The sequence below is a fragment of the Heterocephalus glaber genome, unplaced genomic scaffold (assembly GCF_053883595.1).
Source record: "Heterocephalus glaber isolate CG9 unplaced genomic scaffold, H.glaber_assembly_v1.0 deba00001538, whole genome shotgun sequence".
Lineage (NCBI taxonomy): Eukaryota > Metazoa > Chordata > Mammalia > Rodentia > Bathyergidae > Heterocephalus > Heterocephalus glaber.
This window is the reverse complement of record NW_028258333.1, coordinates 20,368,725-20,393,340: the sequence shown is the minus strand read 5'-3', so window position 1 is coordinate 20,393,340 and position 24,616 is coordinate 20,368,725. Positions and strand designations below refer to the sequence as shown.

Below are 24,616 nucleotides of genomic sequence, written 5' to 3'. Positions count from 1 at the left end.
TCCTTTACCAAAAACCATCCTTAAGCTTTTGTCAAATAGATTAATAGACCTAAGAGTATTGCATGTTTTCTAGCTGTTCTCACTCTGGAAATCTCTGTGTGCTCTTAGGCCAGTGTTAACTCTCAGCTTCTCCTCATCTGTGAAGATTGGGTTGAATAAAATAGTACATGTAAGCACTTAGCATAGTCCCTGGCAGATACTGTTCACTAATCAATGACTTTATAATCAGTCAAGAAGATGAAGACCCATTTTCCATGCTGTTTTAATTTTGCAAACTTTGCCTATCAGTGGTACTCAAAGGTCCCAAAATAATTGCTTTGTGGCCTCTTTCATGTTCATCTACCCCTCCCTTTACCCATGGCAATTTTATGCAATTGCTTAAGGTTTGTCAGTTTTTTTAAAGATCTACAAAAATGTGTGAGGCTTGGTTTGGGGATTTAGCTAAGTGGTTCTGCCACTGTCTTGAAGGTGCAAGATCTGAGTTTGATCTCTGGTACCAAAAAAAAAGAACAAAATATGTGTGAGGCTTTAAAAAATTAATCTATTCCATAAAAGCAAACTATCTAGGGGATTGCAAAATAGAAATAAATATTTAACTATTAATAGCAAACTTATTGGATATTTATATGTCTTTAATACCTTTTTGAGTATTAATAATGTAATCCTACAAGATTTTAGCCCTATTTTACAGATGAACAAAATGAGGCATACAGGTGCTTGGAAATTTTTCCAAGGTCACAAAGCCACCAGGATTTGAATGAGAGAGTTTCTAGTCTGAGCACTGCTCCAAAATGCATCTCAAACATCTGCAAAATATAGCAACCTGACAGCTGTTAGTATTCATAAGAAATGTAATATGTTTGGAAATAATTTATAGATCACCTTTTCTTACTTTGCTGGAATTCCAGACTATGCATAGTAATTGTTGAGATTCCAGAGACTTTAAAACTAAATGAGTTACCCTCACAAAATAATTTCAAAAGAAAAGGAGAAAGAAAGCATCTCAAATGGTTTGAACAGAATAAAAAATATTTGAGACTAGTGATGCCTTTGAATGTATGTGCTGGGATCTGAGGTGGACCCTCCAAAAGCAGAGATGTTCACAGTAAAGTCTTCAGTCTGCCTTTCTTGCACCTGACTCAAATGAGCAAACAATTAGATCACTAAGAATCCAACTAATTGAAAGAATCTAAGAGAAAGCTGGTCATGGGCGTGTTGGAGTACAGAGTGACTAAACAGACTAAATGCCAGTTCTATCAATGAGCTCTCCTTGACTCTTTGGACAGAAGGCAGGACAGCAAACACCAAGGCCATATCTATTGCTAACTGAGAAGCAAAGACAGACACGTGTGAAATCTCAGAGGAATTTCTGAAAACTGAAAGCAGAGAGAGAAAGCAGGGATAGGAGGTTTTCCAAGAGTTACTTGCCCTCTGATGTCCTCCTTTTAGTTAAGATCTAACACTCCTGTGCAGCTGCCCCTGATGATCAGAACTTGATCAGCTGTGCTGTTGGCACCTGGAAGTGCCAGCTTCTCAATTCTTTCCCGGCTTCCACACCCTTTGCTCTGCCAGGTTTCCTGGAGAATAAATATGTGCACTCCTGTTTGAAACAGCTACTCAGAGGAAACCAGTTGGGTGCCATGTTGATTCCCTTCATTATATCTGATTTTTTTTTTTTACTTGTTGAGGATACTGAATTAATTTTCTAGAGCTACCCTAAAAAAGAACCACAAACTAGCTGACTTAAACAGAAATTTCTTGTCTTACATTTTCAGAAGGTAGAAATCCAAGCTCAAGGTGTCAGTAGGGTGGGGCTAATCATTTCAGAGGTTTTTTCTAGCTCCAGGTGGTTTTCAGGTAATCTTTGGTATTCCTCGGCTTGTAAAGGCATCACCACAGTCCCCATCTTCATCTGCTCACGATACTCTCTCTGAGTCCCATGACTCTCTTGCAACCGCAGCTCTGTGCCAGTTGTGAGCCCCACCCTCTCTGCAGTGTTCCTGAGGCAGGTGGAGTTGGCCAATTTAGAAACTGACCTCTTTCTCAGCGAGCTCCCCCCAGGGCCTCATCCAGGATTGATGGCTCAGGAGGGCAAAATAACTCCCAGAACAGACTGGAACAAATTGGCAACCTGCTTTGAACCAATACATGGTTCAAAATTACAAGGTGAGGATGTATAATAATCATAGCTGAAATTGGTTTCAAGAATTCTCAAACTACCCATTGAGATGAGTTCTGAGTGTGGTGCTGTGTACTGCATTTATCACATCTGAAGGGCTCGACAGCTCCTAAGGAGATAAACACAGGGAAGATGGACTGGAAGATGCGTGGGGCTGAATACAAAACAATTCTGCTTGTTCTGGCAACTGAGCACAGGCAACTTCGTATTTAGGGCCAATGTTCTTGGTAGATAGTTAGCACTGTGCTGGTGGACGCATGTCCCAGTGCCAAGACATGACTTCCCGGGTTGTTTGGGAGATGCAGTGTCTACTTGGTAAGGAAAAGAAAAGGTGGATGGAAGCAAAGGTGCTGAAGAACACAGATACTCCTCTCAGACCCCAGGTCTCCACTAATGGAATTTTGAGTTGCCATTTGGGAGCAAGGCCAATAGGTGCAGATCATTTGCTTTTTCAAGAGAAGCTATGAATCTGGAATTTTATTAACATGAAACTGCTAATTTTAAAAACACTAGCCAGTAACTCAGTGTTTGCACTTTGCTTGTTTATTGTTTTAAGATTGACTAGACCAAAGAATATATATTGATAAGTTAAATTTATTCTTTGCACTTCCACTTTAGAACTCCTGTTCATGAACAATCTTTTGTTTTAAAGCATCAAAATTTAATATATTAACTAAACAATCAGCTACATAGCTATTATTGCCTAGTTCTTGAAATCTGTACATTTAAAGACCTCACCTCCGTCCATTAACCCTAGACAATCTGAATCTAAAAATTCCAGCAGTAAACAAGAGTGATTCATGGATTTCCATAGCATCTTCCAGACATGTGCCTGCACCTGCTCTCCTGGTGAGGTGGTTCTCTGAGACAGCAGAAATTAGCCTTTTGTTATAGTTGCTATCAGTATCATCAGCATCATTACTATAACAGTGATAATAGCTTCCAATGACTATTTATCTTGATTATAGTATGCATTGTATTTGACTGTTGTCTTCCATAACCCTCAGAGCAGCCTTAAAATGCAGGTACTAATTTCTCGTAATTTCCAGACAAGGCAGTGATGTTTCATCACTGAATCATACAGTGTTAATAACAATGGCAGATTGGCGAATTTAAGCTATTTATCATGGTTTTTATAGTTCAACCCTTCCCCTATATAGTTCAGTGTAGGAGTGAAGGGCACATGCTCCTACAGTTTTTCATTTTTAAAAATTTTTGTGAAGTTGTATTATAAATTCTCACATCCCCAAGGGCATTAGAAATAATTCAAGTCAAAATAAAGCAAGAAAAGAGAAGGAAAAGAGTAAAAGAAAAAAATTGAAGTTTTCTTTTTATATTGCACTTTTTGGAAAGAAAAAATTGCAAGGGGGCCACTTGGTGCTTAAGAACAGTTGACATGAGCCAGGGCCTCTTTATGATTCAAATTTCAAAACTGAGCCAGCCTGCCTGCAGCAACCAGCATGGAAATGTGTTCAGCCATACATTGAAGATTGTTTGGTTGAACTGACAAATTTTTACAAACAGAATCTGAGAGGTTTAGGTTAGAATGTAACAAGTAGAGAGAGAGAGACTGGAATGACTAAACTAGATGGAGAAGGAGTTTTTAAAGGCAGAAATATTGTGACAAACCAGGAAAATAAATACCTCCAGCCTGCCCTTTCCAAGCTTCAGGTGAGTTGTAGAAAGTGTGGGAAATCAATGAGAAATGTAATTGTGTTGTATACCTACAATGTACCAATAAAAGAATTAAAAAAAAAAAAAAAAGAATTAAAAGAGTCATACCACAGTGATATATGTGCACCCATGTTCATAGCAGCACAGTTTGTAATAGCTAAAGCTTGGAAGCAGCCCAAGTGCCCATCAACTGGAAAATGGATAAAGAAGATGTGGGTTTTTTTATATAAAGTGGAGTACTACTCAGCCATAAAGAATGAAAAACTATAGTCATTTATAGCTAAATGGATGCATATCGAGGCCATACTCTTAAGTGAAATGAATAGGAGACACGTGTAAATACCGAATAGTTTCTAGTGTGAGAAACTGATAGTGTAAACAAGGGTTAAAATGATTAAAATGAATAATTGATAATTTGAAATAGGAAAAAAGGCCCAAAGACGAAGGGGTGAAGGGAAGGGGAAGGGGAAAGGAAAGGAGGGAAAGGAAAAACTATGAGAAAAGAAAAAAAAATGGAAATGATGTCTATGTAAATAGGGAAGGGTGCACTGGTAATGGGGAAAAAATAAGAACCAAGATACATCATGTACAGGTACAAGCACCCAATGATAAATGTAAATGTATTGTATACCTAAAATGTACCAATAAAAGAACTTAAGGAAAAAAAAAGAAAGTGTGGGAAACATTGTTTCCTCACTAAGGGTCTCCAAAACCGTTACTTGGTAGCTTCAACTTAGTAGCAAGCAAGTCTGATTATACTGGTCCATGAAGTATGGTTCTTACCAAAAATTAGTACTGTTATTATTTTAAACTGAATTTGGAAGCTCAGTCTTAGAACATGGCTTTTAAGTGTTTTGTTGACATCTTAGTCACAGCATTGCTGGTTGAGCTCAGTCTGCAGCTGGCCATTCCCCTTGGCCCTACCTTCCCCTGTGCTTGCCGGAATCTTTTATCTCTCAATGGAGCTGATTTCACAGAGTTATTATACATCAGTGAGTGATTATGCTTGATTGAAACAAAATAAAGAGGGAGCATGCTACATCAATGTTATTTTCTTACATAGAGGAAATTGAAAATAGGTTTTGAGAAGGCAAAAAATTTAAGCTAAAAAAAAGTGTGTGTTCCTGGGTAAGAATTTTCCCATTCTGGTTTTTTCCAGGTAAAATGATCACTTAATAAATATGTATAAATATGTGTCTTAAAAACTGTCCTGAGAAATCTGGGCTTGGTGGTACACATTTTAATCCCAACATTAAGATCCTGAGGTAGGAGGATACCAAGATCAACCCTAGTCTGGGCAACTTACTGACTTCACAAGACCTTGTCTCAAAATTTTAAAAAATTAAAAGGGCTGAGAATGTAGCTCAGTGCAGAGGGCCTAGGTTCAATCCCCAGTACCTCAGGAAAAAAAGAAGAAGAAAAGAAATAAAATATCTGGTCAAGTGAATAAGGAGATTCCACGGATAGCTACTTGTATAGAGTATTATACTAGATGCTGGCAGAAAGGATTTATTATGTGGACTAATTCTGATTCTTACTCTGAGAGGGACTTGCAGCCTTTCAAGCAAGTCCTTGGGCCTTGTGTTCCTCTCTTTAGAGGGTGGAATAATAATTGCTGCTTCATATATCCTACAGAGCTAATGCAATCATTGCACAGAATAATGACTTGAAGCCCTTGGAAATCCACTGAGTATTATGCGGTTGCATCCTTAAGAAACCTGTGTTGAGGTCAGACATACAAGGCTTAAAAATGTAAAACAACCAGCACCGGGCACTGAGTGGTCCATTTTCAAGTGCCAAGTGTTTTAACAGTTGACTTTAGGGGCCGGGGATTTAGCTCAGTGGTTTCGCTGCCTGCTGCTCAAGCGCAAGGACCCGAGTTCAATCCCCAGTACCAAAAAAAAAGTTGACTTAAAATGTCATTGAAAATGAAAGTTAAAATAGACCTATGTGGTAAAAGTATGGATTATTCAAAATATCTAAACTGTGCGTCACCTACATATGACTTGCAGCTGCTGAGACAGATAAAATGAACATTTTGTAGTCATAAATTCTAAGGAAGGACTGTCCTATCAGGATTGCCCCAGAGCAATCTAGCTGCCTGTGCTGGGGCTTCCCCTACAGAATGTGGAAGGCAGGGAAGGGGACGAGCCACTACCACAATGTATATATTAGCACCACGCTAAGGGACTGACCTAATTTTGGGGGAACGGGTATATCCCACCTTTGATTAACTCTTCATCTTTTAATTTCAGAAAAGGTCTTGGATCTATGAACATGTGTGAGTATGGTGATTATTGAGCTTTTAACCTCTTTCTGCCAGCCATAGGCAGGGATTATAATATTTGAGAGAAACTACATGAATTATAATATTTTCTAAATAGAATGGAAAAGGTTCAGTATAATTAACTTAATATATTCCAGAGACTATGTAAACATTTCACATTAATTTAATAATATCACAACTCTAGAAAAAAGACAATATTACCATTGCTAAAGAAATTTGGTAACTTATTTAAATCATTGCATTCTTGTTGGCTCTCATTACCCAAGATTCAAAGCCAAAGAGGTTTCAGTTCAACTGCATCATGGTTTATGTCTTCAGTTCGTGAAGGTAAGTGGGTGGTCCTGAGCCCCAGCTTGTCCCCTACAGATACATATTTTCATGGAAAACGAAAAGAGCACTGAAAGCAGATGTAGAGGGAGAAGACAATGTTAGCTGTATGTCCAGCTGCCACTGGACCTGTTTTGATCAGCTGTAAACCTGACCAGGAGAATGAAAGCATTGTTTTCTGCTAGACTAACATCTGTCTCTCTTTCCTAGTGCTCTGTTTCCTGTGGTGGTGGAGTGAGGATTCGCAGTGTCACTTGTGCCAAGAACCATGGTGAACCTTGCGACAAGACAAAGAAACCGAATAGCCGAGCTCTGTGTGGCCTTCAGCAGTGCCCATCAAGTCGGAGAGTTCTGAAACCCAACAAACCCACAATTCCCAGTGGGAAAAATCTACCAACATCTGACCAAGACCCCTTAAAGCTCACCCCTCCACCTTCATCGCAGCCCACACTGCTGACCACACCCACAGCCCCTGGGGCTAGAAGTGCAAGCACGCTGGGGATCAGCAGCCCCAATTCCACCACAGCCTCCAAAGAGGGAGACCTGGATGGAGGTCTGGATGGAGAATGGTGGCGGAATATGTCAAGTCAAACTGAACTGGACTCCCACTATCTCATTCCCACTGGAAGCACTTCTCAGCCCATCCTCACTTCCTGGTCTTTGGGTATCCAACCCAACAATGAAAACGATTCTAATTCAGATAGCACTTTTACCTCAGATGGAGACATTGTAGCTACAACAACAAGTGCTTTTGACTTGTCATCTTCCAGCAATGCTACGACTTGGCAGATAACTCCATTCTATGATACCTTGACCAAAGATCCAGAAATGGAAATTCACAGTGGCTCAGGGGAAGACAGTGAACAGCCTGAGAACAAAGATGAAAGCAACTCTGTAACATGGACCAAGATCAGAGTACCTGGAAAGGATGATCCAATGGGAAAAAATACAGAAATGCCACTTGGAGCTCCACCAACGCCTTATGATGGGGATGAGTCCTTATGGCATCCCTTCAGCACAGTGATGGAAGGATCACTACCTAGCCAAAGACCCAGAACCCTTAAAAATGAACCATCCAGAGCTGAGGGAATGGCCACTGAAAAGCCAAGTAATGCCCCATTCCCTGTTGAAGAAGAGCAATGGCCAACACCCTCAGAAAAGTCAATAAATCATAACTACCTGGGACTTCCAAACAACAAGAATCAAACACAAGATCCTGGACCAATCCTGACTGAGGAAGATGCAACCAGTCTTATCGCTGAAGGTTTTTTGCTGAATGCCTCCAATTACAAGCAGCTTGCTAAGGACCACAGCCCTGCATATTGGATTGTTGGAAACTGGAGTGAGGTAAGAGGTCTGATTTTTTCTACCCTAGGTCTGATTCTACATAGAAAAGACTAGAAGTGTTGCATTCCCATGCAAAGTCTAAAAGAAACTCTCATCAAATGACAGCCTAATGTGGAAAAAGTAAAGCAGTCAGGTGTATGCTAACACCTCAAATGAAAGGAAGAAAAGGAGCACATATAATAAGGGGAGGAGAACGTATGTGGTGAGATGCAATAAAAAGAAGTCTGGATTAAGTCAGGAGACCTTGTCAGTCAGCTGTGTGATTATGGAGAATTCAGTCATCTTTCTCAGCCTGCTTTTTCCCTACAAAATCATATGGCCAGTGTAGAGGAGAATGATAAGGCTAGCAAAGATCATCTCTACTGCTCCTTGGGGTTTTAAAACTACAGTGATTCTATGATGAAGCATGGCTGAAAGAGTCTAACTTCGTATTTTAATCAGAAAGCCAATGACCAGACCTGGTTTAAAACTTGTGAAGTAGGATTGGGGGTGTAGTTCAGTGGTAGAGGGTTTGCCTAGTATGTGTGAAGCCCTGGGTTTAATCCCCAATACTAGAAAAAAAAAAGAAGTAATCACAAGTGGACTCACTTCAAAAGAATTTTATAATTCACTCTATCAGTGATATTTTTCTCTTTTGTCTGAGTATTTACATTAAAAAATCACTGTAGTTCATTGAAAGAGTTGGAATGAATAAAATAAATGCATGACAAAATGTTGGCCCTCATTTGTAGACTTCTGAAAACTGGCTAGATATTTTTTTCCATTTCTAGAAATAATGATATCCTTTGAAACACCAAAATCATTTCGCACCTACATGAATTTCCATTGCACAGTGTATGAACTTGTTAAAATAATGTGACAACTCAAAAGAGTGTTTTGTGGCCAAGTAATCACATGGTGAAATCATTCAGCATTTTTATGACATTCCATGTCTCATCTTCCTAGCTAAAGATATGTGAAATATTAGTGGCTAATAAAAAATACCAGTCATAACAATTATAAAGCATGTTACTTTCTAAACTACTTTCATATGTAGTCTCATATATTGTTTTGACAATCCTGAAGAGTAGGTAGTGTCTTATTTATACTAATTTACAAATGGAGGAACAGAGATGTTTAATGGTTAAGCGACTCATCTAAGGACATGCTTTTCAGTTGGATGATGAACATTTTAACTTGTCCTTTCTCTCTAGTGAATTTTGGCACCAGCTGACAATTGTATAGAATAGTTTTGAATAAATTAACCAGCCACACTGGTCATAGACTTGATTATACTAGTAATAAATAGGTGAATTCAACCCTCCCCCATTTTTTGCACTAAATGCTATAAATATTTACATTTGAATTATGATTACACATTGATTGATGTTTTATTTCTAAAGTGAGCTATCATATGTTCTATCAAGGATTAATCAATCTTATTATCTCTATTCATAGGAATCCAGCTTCAAGAATAACAAAGATTTTCATGCTTACAGTAATGTAATTTGCTGAAAGAAGGAGACAAATGACTCTCATGAGGCATTTTAGTCATATTTCTTTCCTAATCTCAGCAATAGGAAGATGTTGGTGGTGAACTTTTACAAAGCATGCTTTATAAGCATGATTTTATGCTAATTAGCATGACATGGCTCATTTAAACCTTACCACGACCATAGGAGATTCGTAATATTTTCCTGCTTTAGAGGTAAATAAACTGAATCTGAGAGAATTTAAGTAGCCAGAATCATGTGCACTCTAAGTGATGGAGCAGTAAGGAATAGACTGATGCTTTAAGGTTTACACAAAGAAATAGGATGTTGTTAATGCCTAGGAACAAAAGGCACAACAGTGGATATATTAGATTTGACAATCTGCAGGTCACAGGTGACTTTGGGGAGAACAATATCAGCTCTGAGATCCAGGGAAACACCAAATTGCAATAAAAAGGGGAAACTTTTAGGGGTCTATGATAGTCATCAGATTGAGCCCTACATTAGGACTTTGAATAAGACTGGAGGGACATTTCTTTTTCCACAGCTTAATACAAAAGTTTTCTTTAAAAAAATAGCTATGAGATCACCCAGAAATTAGTTTTCTTTCCTATCCTCTCATCTTTTCATCCATCCTCAAATCCCAGAACAATTGTGCAATTGAATTTAAATGTGTTGTAATGATTTTTGTCCTGAGGATATTTAATATATGTTAACTGATAAATGTTAATTGACTCAATAAAAATTACTGCGTCCAAAATAAACTAAACCACAATAAAGTGCACATCAACCACCATGACTGTTTGAGTGCAAAGATTAACACATTTTGATTATAGTAAATCAAGATACAAAAAATTCATTTTATTTCAGATGTCATCATTTGACTTTGACAGAAATAAAGTCTTAATACATCATAGCTTTGCAGAATGTCAGCAGCGGTGGTGGAGCCATTAATAGCTGTTAATTCCAAGCAGTTTGATTAAAAGAAAAAAAAAAAAGAATTAGCCCATTGCGTAGTTTTCCAGAGTTATAAAAATACCAAGAATTGGAGTTCAGTGTTTAGTGGGAGTCCACTTCATGACAGGGCTTGGTGCCTTTATACACGTTTGTTTTGAGATAAGAAGTTTCATAATTAGAATTGCCAGAGAGGGTCAGGACTCAGGATGGAAGCTTTGGGTTTTGAGTTTCTCATCAGCCCTGAAACTGTTTCTTAAGGGTTGTCTCTTTTTAATGGGTTACTCACCTCCAGTGAACTCCAGAATCAACACTGATATCGACCTTCTCTGTCCTACCAAAAAATAAACTACTAATAGTTTTTCATATCAGTGTCACCTCATCATTTCTGCCATCTCCTTGATTTCCTGTTGGTTTAAGGCCCAGTGGTTTCCACTGTGATGGAGGAAGGATTTGGAAATGAGAACGGATGATTTTTCTAGTTAGGAAAGGGCACTGGAACCAACATTCAAAGTCTGAGAGCCAAGAATAATAAAGGGAAGTCCCTTATAAGGAAGAATTGTCCTGTTTAAGACGCCATTGGTACCCCAGTCCCTGAGAATGCAGGTCCCCTGTTCCTACTTTCACCTAGAACACTGCCCTTCCTGCCTCACTGGTCTATACACTCCATTCTCTCCCTTCTCAAGTCTTCCACACATGATTGCAAAAGATATGAGACTGCCAAGTCTGCCTTCCAAAAGGAATATTCTAATCATTCTACAGTTCTGCTTACAGGCATATGCAACATGTGGCCCATGGGCTGGACACACCTACACTATAATAAAAATATTTTTAAAAATTTTGTTACTTTTAGACATTAATTATATTATTTATTTTATATTCAGGCTGAGACAATTCCTCTTCACTCAAGAGAGCCCAGGCAAATTAGGCATATCTAACCCTCAGGCCACAGGTTGGACAAGCTTGCATGGTTCCTCATTACATACCAAATCAGATAAAATCCACTGTAATTTAGCACCCAATGGCCCTCACAACTTTACATAATCTGGCTTTCAAACCTTACTGCCCCCAACTTTGGGTTGTCCATCTTACGCTTCAATAAATCTAAATTGCTCAATTTCCTTTAAACCTCTCCCTCTCCCCATCCAATGCTTTATTCATGCTGTTTCCTCTGCTTGGGATCTCCTCCCCTCTTCTCCCCTTTCAAATCCTACTTATTCTTCAGGATCAAGTTTTGAGCTCCCTCTTCCATAAAGCTTTTTGATCTCTAAGCCAGGAAGGCATGTTTAGTTCATTAGGCTTTGGCTGGAATCTTTCTTAAGATGGACTCCCACTTTTTGTCCTGCATTGCAAGACTGTCCAAGGCTCCCCTTATATATAACATACTTATTTTACTAATTGTGATTTCAAAAATTAAATAATTGGTGTAACAACTAAGTTAACACCATAAAGAGGCATAAAGCTTGAAACTGAATTTTCTGGATTTGAATCCTGACTCAGTTGCTAACTATATGTTCTTATTCTTTCTCAGTTTCCTCATCTATAAAATGTGAATGGTAATTCCTCACTCATAAGATTATGAGGTAAAAGGAATAATTGTCTGTAAGGTACTCAGAAGAGTGTCAGGCACATGGAAGGTACTCAGAAAGTGTTTTCTCTGGTTTGAATTTACAAAACAGAAAACTTAGGTGCCATGCAGTGTCCATATGGGTAGGGCTTTTATTTTGACAGAAATTCATCTCTCCTTGGATTGCTGCATGATGCAGTCAGTTCCCTTGGGCCAGTTAGATATAGGCTGTGCAGTCCTGTAGAATGAAAGTGACAGTATGATTTTCCACAGCCTTTCAGAGAAGCTTTCGCAGGATGCTGATGTGACCCTCAGAATCAGTTCCAATTCTGAATCCCCCAGCACCTGCTTCTTGGCCTGATTAATCCATTGCTGTAAGGTCACTAACTGTGACAGGATGAATAAAATAAATCTGTTCCTCCACCTCTTCAGATCCTTCTTTTCTTATCCCTTCACCCACTCCAAATTTGAAACTAATTTCATAAGTAAAAATCTAATTGAAAGAATCCCACTTTTACTATGTTCCATAGGCTTCCTCTTTTCAGCTTTCCTTTGAACTGTTGTTTGTTGCCTAAATAGAAACTGTCAAAAGAATTAAACAAATTTCGGTTCTTGAGTAGGACTAGATTCAGAGCCTCAGAGATAATGTACATTTATTTGCAATATAAATGAGATACAAACAACTACAGGCATCACTTGAGAGTTAATGAGATCGTCACTGGCCTGAAAATTTGTGACGTTCAGCATGACTCCTAAACCCTGTTGGTCTCCACTATCTGGAAACTGGGGTTTGCGATCTGTGCGAGCAGATGTGTAGTGCTGAATAGGTAACACTTGTAGAACACTGGCTGTGTGTGAAGCAGGGTACAGGGACAATCTCCTTTAGTCCTCACAACAACCCATTGAAGGAGGGAGGTCCTAGTGTTACCACCAGTTTTACAGGCTTTGGGGAGTTAGGAAGCTGTGAAAGATCACACTGTTTGCAACTGCAGAACTGTAATTGGACCCTCAGCTGTAAGACTGTACTGATCTCAGCCTGGTTGTCAGATGCCTGCTGCAGGGTCAGCTGAGCCTAGCTGGTCTGGGATGGACTGGGGTGGGTCACCTGGCTCTGTTTCACATAAACTCTCATCCTCCAGCAGGTAGTCCAGGTTTAGTCTCATGGTAAGGCAGAGGTTGAAGGGCTAGGATGGAAAGCAAGACCTTTGGAGAACTAGCACATCATTCACTACGTCCTGTCAGCCAAAACAAAAAACAGCCCCAATTCAAGAGCTGAGGAAACAGACTTCATCTCTTGATGAGAGAAGCTACAAAGAGCACACATGAAAGGAAGTATGCACCGCCTGCTGCACAAGCGCAAGGACCCGAGTTCGATCCCCAGTACAAAAAAAAAAGAAGTATGAAGAGTGGGGCCACTGGTGCAATCTGTGGTCATTGCACACCAGCTGTTATCATCTCTACTACATGTATGCATGGGTTGGCACAAATGAGAAAGACAAGCACTTATGAAAGACACAAATTAATTCTAAAGAATTTTAAGGTAGAGATGAGACTGCCTCTATATAAATGAGCCTTTGGTAAGATGATGACATGGGCTATTTCCTACTTCTTCCTTTCTATGATTCCACAATTTATGCATCTAAGGATTCTATTATGTTATACATATATTTGAATACATATACACTTGTTATTATTACAAAATTTCACACCAAATACAACATGAAATTTTTTGGAGGTTGAAGATGCAGCAAAAAAAACATAAAGGCTTATGTTGAATTAGATAATTCATCAAAAGAAACATTCAAAGTGGAGCTTCTTGAACGTCTCCTTTTAAAAGTTACCTCGGAGCTGTGTTCCATGTGTTCAGAGACAACCCCTCTTCTGAGAATAAGCAGAAGAGAGGACACAAGAAAAATGAATCCTATGTAGGAATAAGGCAGATAAAATGTAAGAAATTATGGGGGAAATTTTGCATGATCTTCCAGGTTACCCTGAGCTAAACCTGGGATATTGAAGAATTATAAAGAAATGAAAACACCTTGAGAGAAATGTGCTGTACACAAAGCAGAAGATGACTGATATAGTCGCCACCAGTGGATCAACCAGTGAAAAGCACCGTTTTGTAACTTCTTTCTAATTCTAAGTGTGGTCTGAGGGCCAAAGGCAATGACATGCCGGAAGACCTTGTTAGAAAGGCAAATATCTGCCCCACTGCAGATCTGCGGAGTCAGAATATGCATTTAGCAAGACCCCAGGTGCTTCCTGTGGACACTAGAGACTGAGGGACACTGCTGCAATGCACATCAGACTGGATTTTGGAGGCAGAAACCCCATCTTACTGGTTGGGCAAGTCAACTCTCTGAGCTTTATTTTTTTTAATCTACATTTTAGTGGCACCAGTCTACATCCTCCAGGAAGGAATTAGTGAGACAGTGGATTGCACTGCTAGGTGGGCAGGAGGTGAGAGGTAGATGCTGGGATCTCACATCCACTCTGAGCATTGGTGTGAAACACGGCTGTGTGCCTGCAGCCCCTCGCCTTCATGCCAGGATTCATTTTAAAGGCAAACATATTTCCACTTACACTGGATTTTTTTCCCCTACATATAAGTCAGGGATTCTCAACTCCAACTGTTTCCTAAAGGCAGCGGGGGACAATTTTTTGATACTGGTCCCTGGGCCCAGCACCCAGAGATTGAGATTAATTCGTGAAGGTGTGGGCCCCAGCGTTACTATCATTTCAACGCTCTGCAGGCTGTCTCAGCAGCTGGAGCAGAAAACCCCACCTCCAGGGTGCCGGTGACAAAGCGGCACTCAGCCTCTGTCTTCTCTCTCCTCACCCTGCAGTGCTCCACCACCTGTGGGCTGGGCGCCTACTGGAGAAGCGTGGAGTGCAGCACGCAAGTGGACGCCGACTGCGCGGCCCTCCAGAGGCCCGACCCTGCCAAGAAATGCCACCTCCGCCCGTGTGCCGGCTGGAAAGTGGGCAACTGGAGCAAGGTAAGCTGTTAGGCTGCCTTGGGCTGGGAGGAATCAAAGGTGCTTTCTCTTCTTTCTCACCTTCCTGCCTTCCTTCGGCCTCTTTTCTTTTAGAAAATAAAGAATGGGGCCTGGGATTTAGCTCAGAGGTGCCGCTGCCTGCCGGGCCAAGCACAAGGTCGCGAGTTTGATCCCCGATACCAAAAGAAAAAAAAGGAAAATAACGAATGAATAAATCACAGGTGCTAAGTGTGGGCCAGAAGTCTTGGATGTACAGAGTTTTTATTAACCACACAGGTTTTTTTTTTTTTCCATTAAGTTTATTGGTACATTTTAAGCATAAAATACAGTTCCATTCATCATTGGGAACTTGCACCTTTACGTGATGCATCTTGGTTCTTATTTTTTCCCCTTCCCCTGCCCTCCCTTCACCCCCTCCATCCTTCCCTATTTGCTAAGACTTTGTTTCCATTTTTTCTTTTCTCATATTTTTTCTTTTCCCTTTTTTCCTTTTCCCTTCCCCTCCCACCACCCCTACTCCTTTAGACATTTTCTTCCTATTACTCAATATCAATTATACATTTTAAAATTACAATATCAAAATTGAAAGGATATTACCACAGATTTTATGGAATTTAAAAGGACATAGAAAGAATATTACAAAAAAAAATCCTTTTTGAAATAAATTTGACAACTTCTAAGAAGTACCTTGGAAGACAAATTAATGAAACAGACTCTGGAGGAAATATAAAATTTGAATAGCACCTATTAAAGAAAGTATATTCCTAGTTTGAAAACTTATCTATAGGACAACAACAGGCTCATATACATTTTAACTGCTAAATTATATCAAACATTTAAAGCAGAAAAAAAGGAACACTTCTCCCCTCATTTTAGGAACTCAACATTGTGCTAATCCTAAAACTGGATAAAGATAATAGAAGAAAAAAGTATGAACATAGATAGAAATTTGTTTAACAAAACAAACTAGTAGAAGTCAGATCTGGCAGTATGTAGAAAGTGGTTTTGTTATAGGGATGGCAGTGTTGGTTCAGCATTGGAAGATCCACCCCCAAAAGTCATCATTTTAACAGAGGAAAGGAAAAAGCCATATGATCCTGTCAGGAGTTGCAGAAAAAGTATTGGACTAAATTCTACAGCTGTTCATGGTAAAAGCTATCAGGAGACTAGAAGTAGAACAGAAACTTCTCAACAGATTAAAGACATGTACTCCATACTTCCAGCAAAAACACCTTATATGAATGGAGAAGATACAATGCTTTCTCCCTAAGGTGTAACCCACACAGTTTTAACTGCTTATCTTTTCCCTTACAAGATAAACTAGAATAGTTAAATTTGCATAATTAATTGCTTTGTCCAGTGTTATCTCAAAATTACTTCAATTTAGCATCACAATAAATAATTATATATTATCACATATATAATTAAATCACAGCTCAGCTGCTCTTCACAAAGCAAATACACAGTTTAATCTTCGAGACTTAAATTGAAAAGAAACCCAAGGCATAAAGAGTCATTTGGTTTTTTAAAATGTATTTGCATTATTGAAGAGTGATTTTACTGTCTTTGCTAACTTTACGGTTTGCTGTGCTGTCAGCAGAGTCCCTTGTGAAATGAATGTGTCAGATTACAGATTCCTTAGTCTTGGTGCTTTGGGGCACTAATCAGGCCCAATCTGCCTAGTACTGGGGCTGAGCCAGTACTTCACTCTGGGAGAGCCACGGAAGTTACAAGATGCTAGTGAGAGGCAGGGTTTCTGGGTGGCTGGAAGGCAGGAAGAGCAGAGATAAGAGCTGTGTGTACAGCTTCTGAGCCTTAGAAGACCTAGGATTCCTCATGGGTCCCTACCCTCACCAGAGAACCCTTCCTGATGCAGGAAATGAGAAAAGAAAGAGCTACCAGGGAAATTTGGAGAATCTGGTGATCCTAGATGCTAGTTCTTCTTTCTAGTGAAAAGCTTGTGTCCCCAAATAGGACCATGAGATATATCACTGGATATCTTTGGTTCTCCTGGGTGACTTACTTTTCACACAGAAGCATGGAAAGTCAGTGATCTACCTTAGGAGCCCTCTGGAAACTAAGGCTCTGAGATTGGAAGAGAGGCTGCCCCTCGAGGAAATTGCCGTTCATTCTATTGACACCTGCCAACCTCACTGTTTCTCCCATTTTCCTTTCAAGAATGAATACAGGCTCTTCTTTCTCTCTCTCTCTCTCTCTCTCTCTCTCTCTCTCTCTCTCTCTCTCTCCCTCTCTCTCTCTTCCAACTCATAACAAACTTAGGAACCAGCAAGCACTGAGTGCCTAGCTACAAATTCTCTTCCATATCCTGAAAAATCTCAAGAATCCAAGGAACATGTTATATCCCTAACCTTGCCAGATGTTCAAGTTCTAAATATTCCTCTCTCTTGTCACTGGGAATAATGATTTCCTTGGACATTACAAGGCTTATAGAAAAGACAGATGCATGAAATAGGTTGTACTTCACAGAGGTCAACCCCAGCCTGGGGAATTCTACCCGGCATCCACTCTGAAAGAGACTGGGGAGCTCATCTCCGGAGTCAGGCCTCCTCAAGCCAGCAACGCTCTTCCCTTCCCTTCCCTTCCCTTCCCTTTCTCCCTCCTTTCTCTTCTCTCCTTCTCTCCTCTCTTCCTCCTCCTCTTCTTTTTCTTCTTCCTTCTCCTCTTCCTCCTCTCTCTGTTATCTTCTCCTTCCCTCCTGCTCTCCTTGGTGCGTTGCAAATACCCACTCTAGCACCCCATGTGGTTTTGTAGGCGCTGACTCTGCCACAACATCAAATTCTGCCAGTTTGTAATTACTTCCCACAGCATCTAAAATCTAACCCTCAAAATCACTTCATTCCTATAAGTAAAGAAAATGACCCTTCTATCAGTATAATAGATTAAAAAAACCCTAATGTCAAAGACGTTATTTAACTACTGATGGTCGTTTGCTCTGTTTTTAATTTTTTCATACTGCTCTAACTTTCCTAGGAATGATAATCTTGATGACTAAGTGAAGCTCCTTTATTTCTTTTTAGGTTCCTGGGACTGAACCCAGGGCCTTGTGCATGTCAGGAAAGTGCTCTACCATTGAGCTACACTCCCAGCCTTTTAATTTTTTTATTTTGAGAGGGGTTTCACTAAATTGCCCAGGCTGACCTTGAACTTATGAACCTCATCCCTCAGCTTCCCAAATACCTGGGATTAGAGGCATGAGCCCTTGCAGTCAGCAGCTTCACTAACTCTGTTAGCCTTTTTCAAGTTCACTCGAAGGGAACCTCCAAAACCTTCTAGATCCTTAGTTTTGCCTTTTAAAAAGATAGTTTAGAATATGGTAAGGTGACAGTTTGCTCTTTCACAGATACTTTTCCAGAAATAAAGATTCTAATTTTACTTTGCTGTTCTGTATTATTACAGTATTCTCTACCCCAGATCCAAAGACACTTTAATTCTCATGGGATTACAGTCTATGGTGCAGCCTCACCTAGACCCACAGGTATCATACCTGAGGCACCAGGTTGCTCACCAGGAACACCCACCACTGTGATGACTGCCTAAATTGCAACTGTTTGACTGGCCTGCCCCTAAAACCACTCTTCTCCTTGGCAAATCCTAATATAATGACGGTGAATATTTTCTTATAAGTATGACAGGAGAATGAGACTGCCCATCCCAGATCTCCACCTTTGCAATATCTAGACGCAGCTTACCAGAATGGCTTGCTTCTTGTTTTATTAATCTGTCTGAAACAAAGTCCAAGTTGGAGTTCTATCATGCTCTTGGTTGTAGACTTGGGAAAACATAGTACCACAGAGTTAAATTCAAGATGCAGTGGTAAACTTGGAATCAAACAAATTTGGCTGGCAGCCCCACTCTGCTACTAATTACCATGTACACTGGCCCATTCATCTAACTTCTTAGATTTTTGTTATTCACCTCTGAAATGAAGTTGATAATATTGCCTCCACTTACCTTGTACAGTTGTAAGGATCAAAAGTGTGTTAGTCATCTTCCCATCACTGTAATAAATACTGGATATAATCAATTTATAGAGAGCAAAGGTTTTTTTTGAGTCACAGTTGACTCACAGAAATTGCTCCCATTGCCTTGGAGCCTGAGGCAGGGCATAATAGTAAGGAGCACATGGTGGACAAAAAGCTCCTCACCTCATGACTGGCAAGAAAAAAGAGGAAGAGATCAAGGTCCCACTATCTTTTTTAAAAGCATATTCCCATAACACAAAGAACTTCCAGTAGATCACACTTCTTGAAGATTTCACCAACTCCCAAAACACCAAGCTGGTAAACAAGCCTGTAACACATGGGCCTTCGGGGGACCTTTCAGGTCTGAAGTATAACAGTGTGCAGAACACCTTCATAAGTGGTAGAATGTTCTGAACAAGATTTGAGCTCCACGTGAAAGTTAGAGCTGACTATTAGGCATCTACTAACCTCTGGCTTCCTGAACTTGGGGCAGGAGGCTGCTGGACCTGCAATCGTGCAATAAGGTCTCTCAGTGGAATCCTGGCCAGAGAAGGTGCTTACTTTCCTGTACTAAGCAGACAGGTACTCAGAGTATAAATACCAATACCACCATTTGCTTAGCATTGCACTGATGCTTTAGATAAATTATTTCATTATTACCCTGATACAGGACTTTAAAATTCCCACTGAGGAAACAAGGCTTGGAATGTTCACACCAGTAACTCCCACTGGACTATGAACCTCATACTGCGTAGTCTCAATCTTCAGAGGCTATCAACAGGGGTTATGTTATTGCTTTAATTATAGCTTTTCAAAAAGAAGGGAATGGTACACAATAAATATGTGCAACAGTTGTGTAATACATGTCAATTTCAAAACAATAAAATTTATGTAGGAGTGAAAGTGATTTTTGAGAGGGAAACATGGAGTAAGTGACAAAGACGTGCTTGAAAATTCGTAAGTTGGATTCTGACACCAAAACTATGCATCATCCACAGCTCCATGTACTTCTTGGCTGAACATTTTGTGTGTTTCTTCTGAAATTTTTCAAACTGTAAGCTAATGGTGTTTTTCATTCTGACTCAGTCTGGTTTGCAAATCACATCAGTTTAACAAACTGAAGCAGTAACTAGAAAACATCAGGCTTGTTTGACTTCCATAGGATGTGAGCCATTCTTTCTGGTCCCATTAGCTGTGCTCCTGTCCTCAGTCTGGCCCAAAGAATCTGGGTTTAAAAAATCAGGAATATAAATGATCTTCTAGGGTAGTAAGGAAATGAATGTAATAACTGGCACTAAGCACATAAAAGCAAAACAGCTTTGAGAGTGGAGTGAGTCAAACTGGATGTGGTGGTGCATGCCTGTAATCCCAGCACTCAGGGGGCTGAGACAGGAGGATCACTGAGAATTCAAGGCAAGCTTGGGCTTTAAGGCCAGCCTGAACTGCATAGTGAGACTCTGTCTCAAAAACCCAAATAACAAAACAAAAAGAAAAGAGTAGAGTGAGTCAGTATGCTGCCACATCCTTCTTGCTAATTGAATCCAAGATGCTCTTGAAAATGGAATAGAAAAACCATGAATTTAGTAAGTGTCTTCCCTTGTGTCTGACTTCAACGCATTAGCAAATTTTATTTACCAGTGAATATGAATATGCTGGTCACAAAAGAAGAATGCTAATTAGAAAATTAAATTTAGGAATAACAGATTGCAGCAACATGAAACTCCATTTATTACACTTATGTCTTATGAAATTCCCTTTTCCTAACGAAGAGCCCTCTTGTTTTAACCATGTGCTATTTTCCAGAAATCTGTTTTGTTTGACAACTGGATACTCAGAGTGGCTATTATTAACATGTTTTAAATTTTGTTCTACAGCTTATTTTGACAGTTACATCTTCTATATGTTTGCTGCATAGCCAAAATACGCAGTTTTTAATTTATAATTTAGGGGGAGATTTTTAGCAAGTGTTGATTGTATTTGAGAAGCTAAACACACTTGATTTATGGAGGCATAAAAGCATCCATCTACCCATGGGTCACACAGCTCCATGTCTTCCCATGTGACAGAGGAAGATTTAAGGTCAGGTGACTCGCAGTCTCCTAGTCAGTGGAAGACGGGGGGTGCAGTATTTGGGGATTTACTTCCATTGAAAAGCCTTAAGGAAGGCTTTCCTCACCCACAACCCTACAGCTATGACTGTTCCACTATAACCATATTTTAATCCATTGAAGTCCATTTTGGATATCTATGCTGTGCCTGACCCTCTGCTGGGTGCTTGTGACACAATGCAGAGCAGGGCAGACAGGGTTCAGACTGTCTAACAGAAGGGACAGACAAAATAAATGTTCTAACTTTCAAGTTCCTATGGTGAAAACACAGAAGGATCTGAGATAAATAATAGGAGAAAGTGTTTCCTTAGATAAGGTAGGCAAGGAAGAACTCTTCTTTTAGAAGGTATCTCATTTAAGCTGAGGCCTAAAGAAAGAACAGGAGCAGGCAATATCAAGAGTACAGGATGGACTGGTGAGGACATGGGGACCACAAGGACATGATGTTAACCCAGGGTGAGGCTGAGCTGATGAGCACAGGTGTCTATCTCCACCACGACTGCCCCAGGCCACCACCTGAGTGTAAGCACCAACGGGACGGGCTAGAAAGTATCTAGATGGCACTAGAAGTCTATAAAGATGAGGCACCATGTCCTGGATGTTGACCTACTAGGCCCACCAATGTCCTGATCCAAAGAAAGCCTGCAGACTGCAGTGAACTGTGTAATTTCCAATGCAGAGCAGATTGTGGGGAGTACTGCAGAAGGGCTGGGTGTGGGAAGAGCAGAGTTAACAGCTTTCCATGGGCAGGTGATGACAGCTGTAGGAGGAATAATGACAGGACAAGGACAGTGATTGCTCACTCAATGAGTCAAACCACTGAGCAATTACTCAGTTTATCTCCCTAATATAGGCCCCTCCTAAGAGACATGGTAACCTATTCTGTGTGGATTCTGAGGGGGAGATGGGGGAAGCTTCTTAGACCCCTCCCTCTTTGGGGTTCCCAGATCCCCAACCCCAGGAAGCATAGTTGACTGCTTTGCCTGAAATGAATATTGGTGTCTGGTGGGAATGGCTACCGTGGGGCAGATCGTGCCGGTAGTATTTCCCCCACTCCAATGTCTGTAATCTTGCAACAGCATGTAACAGTTCTGACTAACCCTGTGTAAGATGTGAATTTTTGAGGTTGAGAATACTTTTGTGACTTATCCAAGGACCCACGACTAGCGAACAACACAACCATAATTCCTACCCATGTATTTTGGTTATCTATACCCTCATATGTATTTTCTGATGCCAGAAGCCCTAATTGGGGGAGCTGCTGTGTGATGCCTTCTCCTGTGAGTATGAAAGAAAATAAGGCTCACCTGAACTAGCTGTAACCCCTCTTCATGACTGCAAGCCTGGAGCCTCCAGCCTGGAGGGGAATGGAGGCCTGATGCCAAGGACTTAGGTGTTATCTTTGCTTTTGCTCTCCACACAGTGCTCCAGAAACTGCAGTGGGGGCTTTAAGATCCGAGAGATTCAGTGTGTGGACAGCTGGGACCATCACCGAAGCCTGAGGCCATTTCACTGCCAGGTCCTGGCTGGCCTTCCTCCCCCACTGAGCATGAACTGTAACCCAGAGCCCTGTGAAGAGTGGCAGGTGGAGCCCTGGAGCCAGGTATGGCACCGAGAGAGACAAGATGCCATCACACAACATGCAGACATGTGTTACCACAGAGTCTAGAAATTGGGAAAGAATATCCAGGGCCTCTATCTCCCAAACAAAGAATTGAGCAGGACACACAGTAAGAAAGACAAATATTTATTAAAGATAGCACATTCCTTGGAGAGGGAGCCAGCAGATGAGAAAACTCAAGAGTGAGTTTGACTTGGAGTGACCTGTCTGCTTTAGGTTTTGATGTATTTATTAGGATCTCTCCAGAGTAATGGAGTCTGGGTTAGCACCTAAGGGGACTCTATCTAATTAAATAAAAGTCTCCATGTTCACATAAAGAGGGATCATTTCTTATTTTATTTGGGCATGGAGGACCCATCATGGCTGCCAAAGCCCAAGGAGTATGGGGTCAAACTACAAAGCTAATGATATTATAATGATCTTGGGGTTACCCTCAGTTGGGCACATGGTCCCCAGGCTCAGGCCAGAGATCAAGAAAGTGTAATAAGGGCAAGAGAATATTTTTTAAGTTCATGTCAGGATATTAAGATGATAAGGTGAAGAAGGTAGGACCATATTTCTCAGGATCATGATTGAATGATAACAAAATATGGTGAGAGCAGGATGCTCTTTTGGTCTCCAAGAGCAAGAAAGAATCCCATCTGTTGTGAACTGCCTAAGACCAGGAGTTCTCTTACACTGTTTCCTGCCTGAAGACCACACTTGTGTCATGGCAGGGACTGGCTTCTGTTTGGTGACTGGACCTGGTGGTATAAGGGAAGCTTAGCTGGTCAAATATTTTCAGATACTGAAAGAATTCCACTGAGATTATCAGTGTGGTTTCGACCATGACAATGCAATATTTTATTACAACATCCTCTCCTAGAATATATGTTGAGTAATTGGGGTCCCTGCTGGGGAAATTAACAGAACGGAATGATTCAAACAAGAGCCATTTTGATGGGTACCATTTAAGACAGAGCCTCTCATACTAGTCTGGGACTTCTGCACTGAGGCTGGGGATAAAGGCAAAAACCTTTCCACCTAGTATAATTTTAGTTCCATCTCTCAGTTAAATGTCCAGATCACTGTTTGCACAAACAAAAAGAAGTGTGTGTGTGTTCACTTTTTATGAAAGTATATGAGGGCCTTGGCTTTGCTGGATCTTGGTTTTACTTTAGCACATGAAAACAAAGTTATTTTTTAATGAAGTATGAGGATCTCATACATCACAGACAAATGTATCAATAGCTAAAAAATATACCCAATAACATCCAAGAATGGTAGAAAAGTGAGGATTTGGAGTGTGTCTATGGGGTAGATTCTTTACCTATAATATTTAATTTAATTCTCACAATGACCTAGATGGTCGCCCTTATTAATGCCACTTTATACGTAAAGAAATGAAAACTAAAAGAGACTGATAAACCTGCCTGAGGTCCCACAGTGGAAAATAAATGAAGTATTAATTCAAACATCAGGTATAATCCAATGTCTGTGACCTTTCTGCTATATAACTTAGCCCAATTGGCATTGAACCAAGAATGAACTGAGAAGAAAGAATGAATTGATAACTCTTTAGGGGCACCTACCATGTACCAGGGAAGGGAAGGGAGAGAATCAAAACCTGAGGATACAGAGTTAGTGTTGAAGGCTAAGGAAAACTGGGCCACCAGAAGCTATTTACTGTCAGTCCACTGAGCCAAGCACTCATGTCGATACCAGAAGCTCCGGGCCACTATCCGGAGTTTTCAGCCACCACCCTCCCTTATTTCTCCTTCCTTTGCCCGACTATGGAATACATGAACTGATTGCTACTCCCTTGCTCTGAAACCAAGTCGCCAAGCTTTCCATATATGCCGAGACTTGCCAGGACCTCTTCAGGTGAAGCTTTCAGTCCTGGAATTTACAGAGGAGCCTAGATTGCCTGGTCAGAAAAATAGCATCCGAAGGTTATCAAAGATGGACAATCAGATGTTTCTTGTCAGAAAAAAAGATTTATTGTTTATGTTTCCTCAGTAGCTCTGGCAGCTGCAACATCAGTCTGTTCCCTTAAGGTCTCCTACCACCCTCATTGCTAAATTTCTCTGTTCTGAGAAAACCACAAAGGTAGGAGACT

General features: G+C 40.4%; 1 protein-coding gene across 6 annotated transcripts in view; it reads left to right on the top strand.

Annotated features, from left to right (window-relative positions):
- The window catches only part of Adamts12 (ADAM metallopeptidase with thrombospondin type 1 motif 12), a 326,379-nt gene that overhangs the window by 279,069 nt on the left and 22,694 nt on the right, over positions 1–24,616 (top strand). For 5 of the 6 annotated variants that reach the window (XM_004848653.3, XM_021261519.2, XM_021261518.2 and 2 more), the window contains 3 exons: positions 6,678–7,814; positions 14,654–14,806; positions 22,321–22,500. In XM_004848653.3, the coding sequence (XP_004848710.2) occupies positions 6,678–7,814; positions 14,654–14,806; positions 22,321–22,500 (1,470 nt within the window). Of the gene's footprint in view, positions 1–6,677; positions 7,815–9,251; positions 14,628–14,653; positions 14,807–22,320; positions 22,501–24,616 lie in introns of those variants that run through there. The other variant, XM_021261522.2, reaches the window with a different exon arrangement.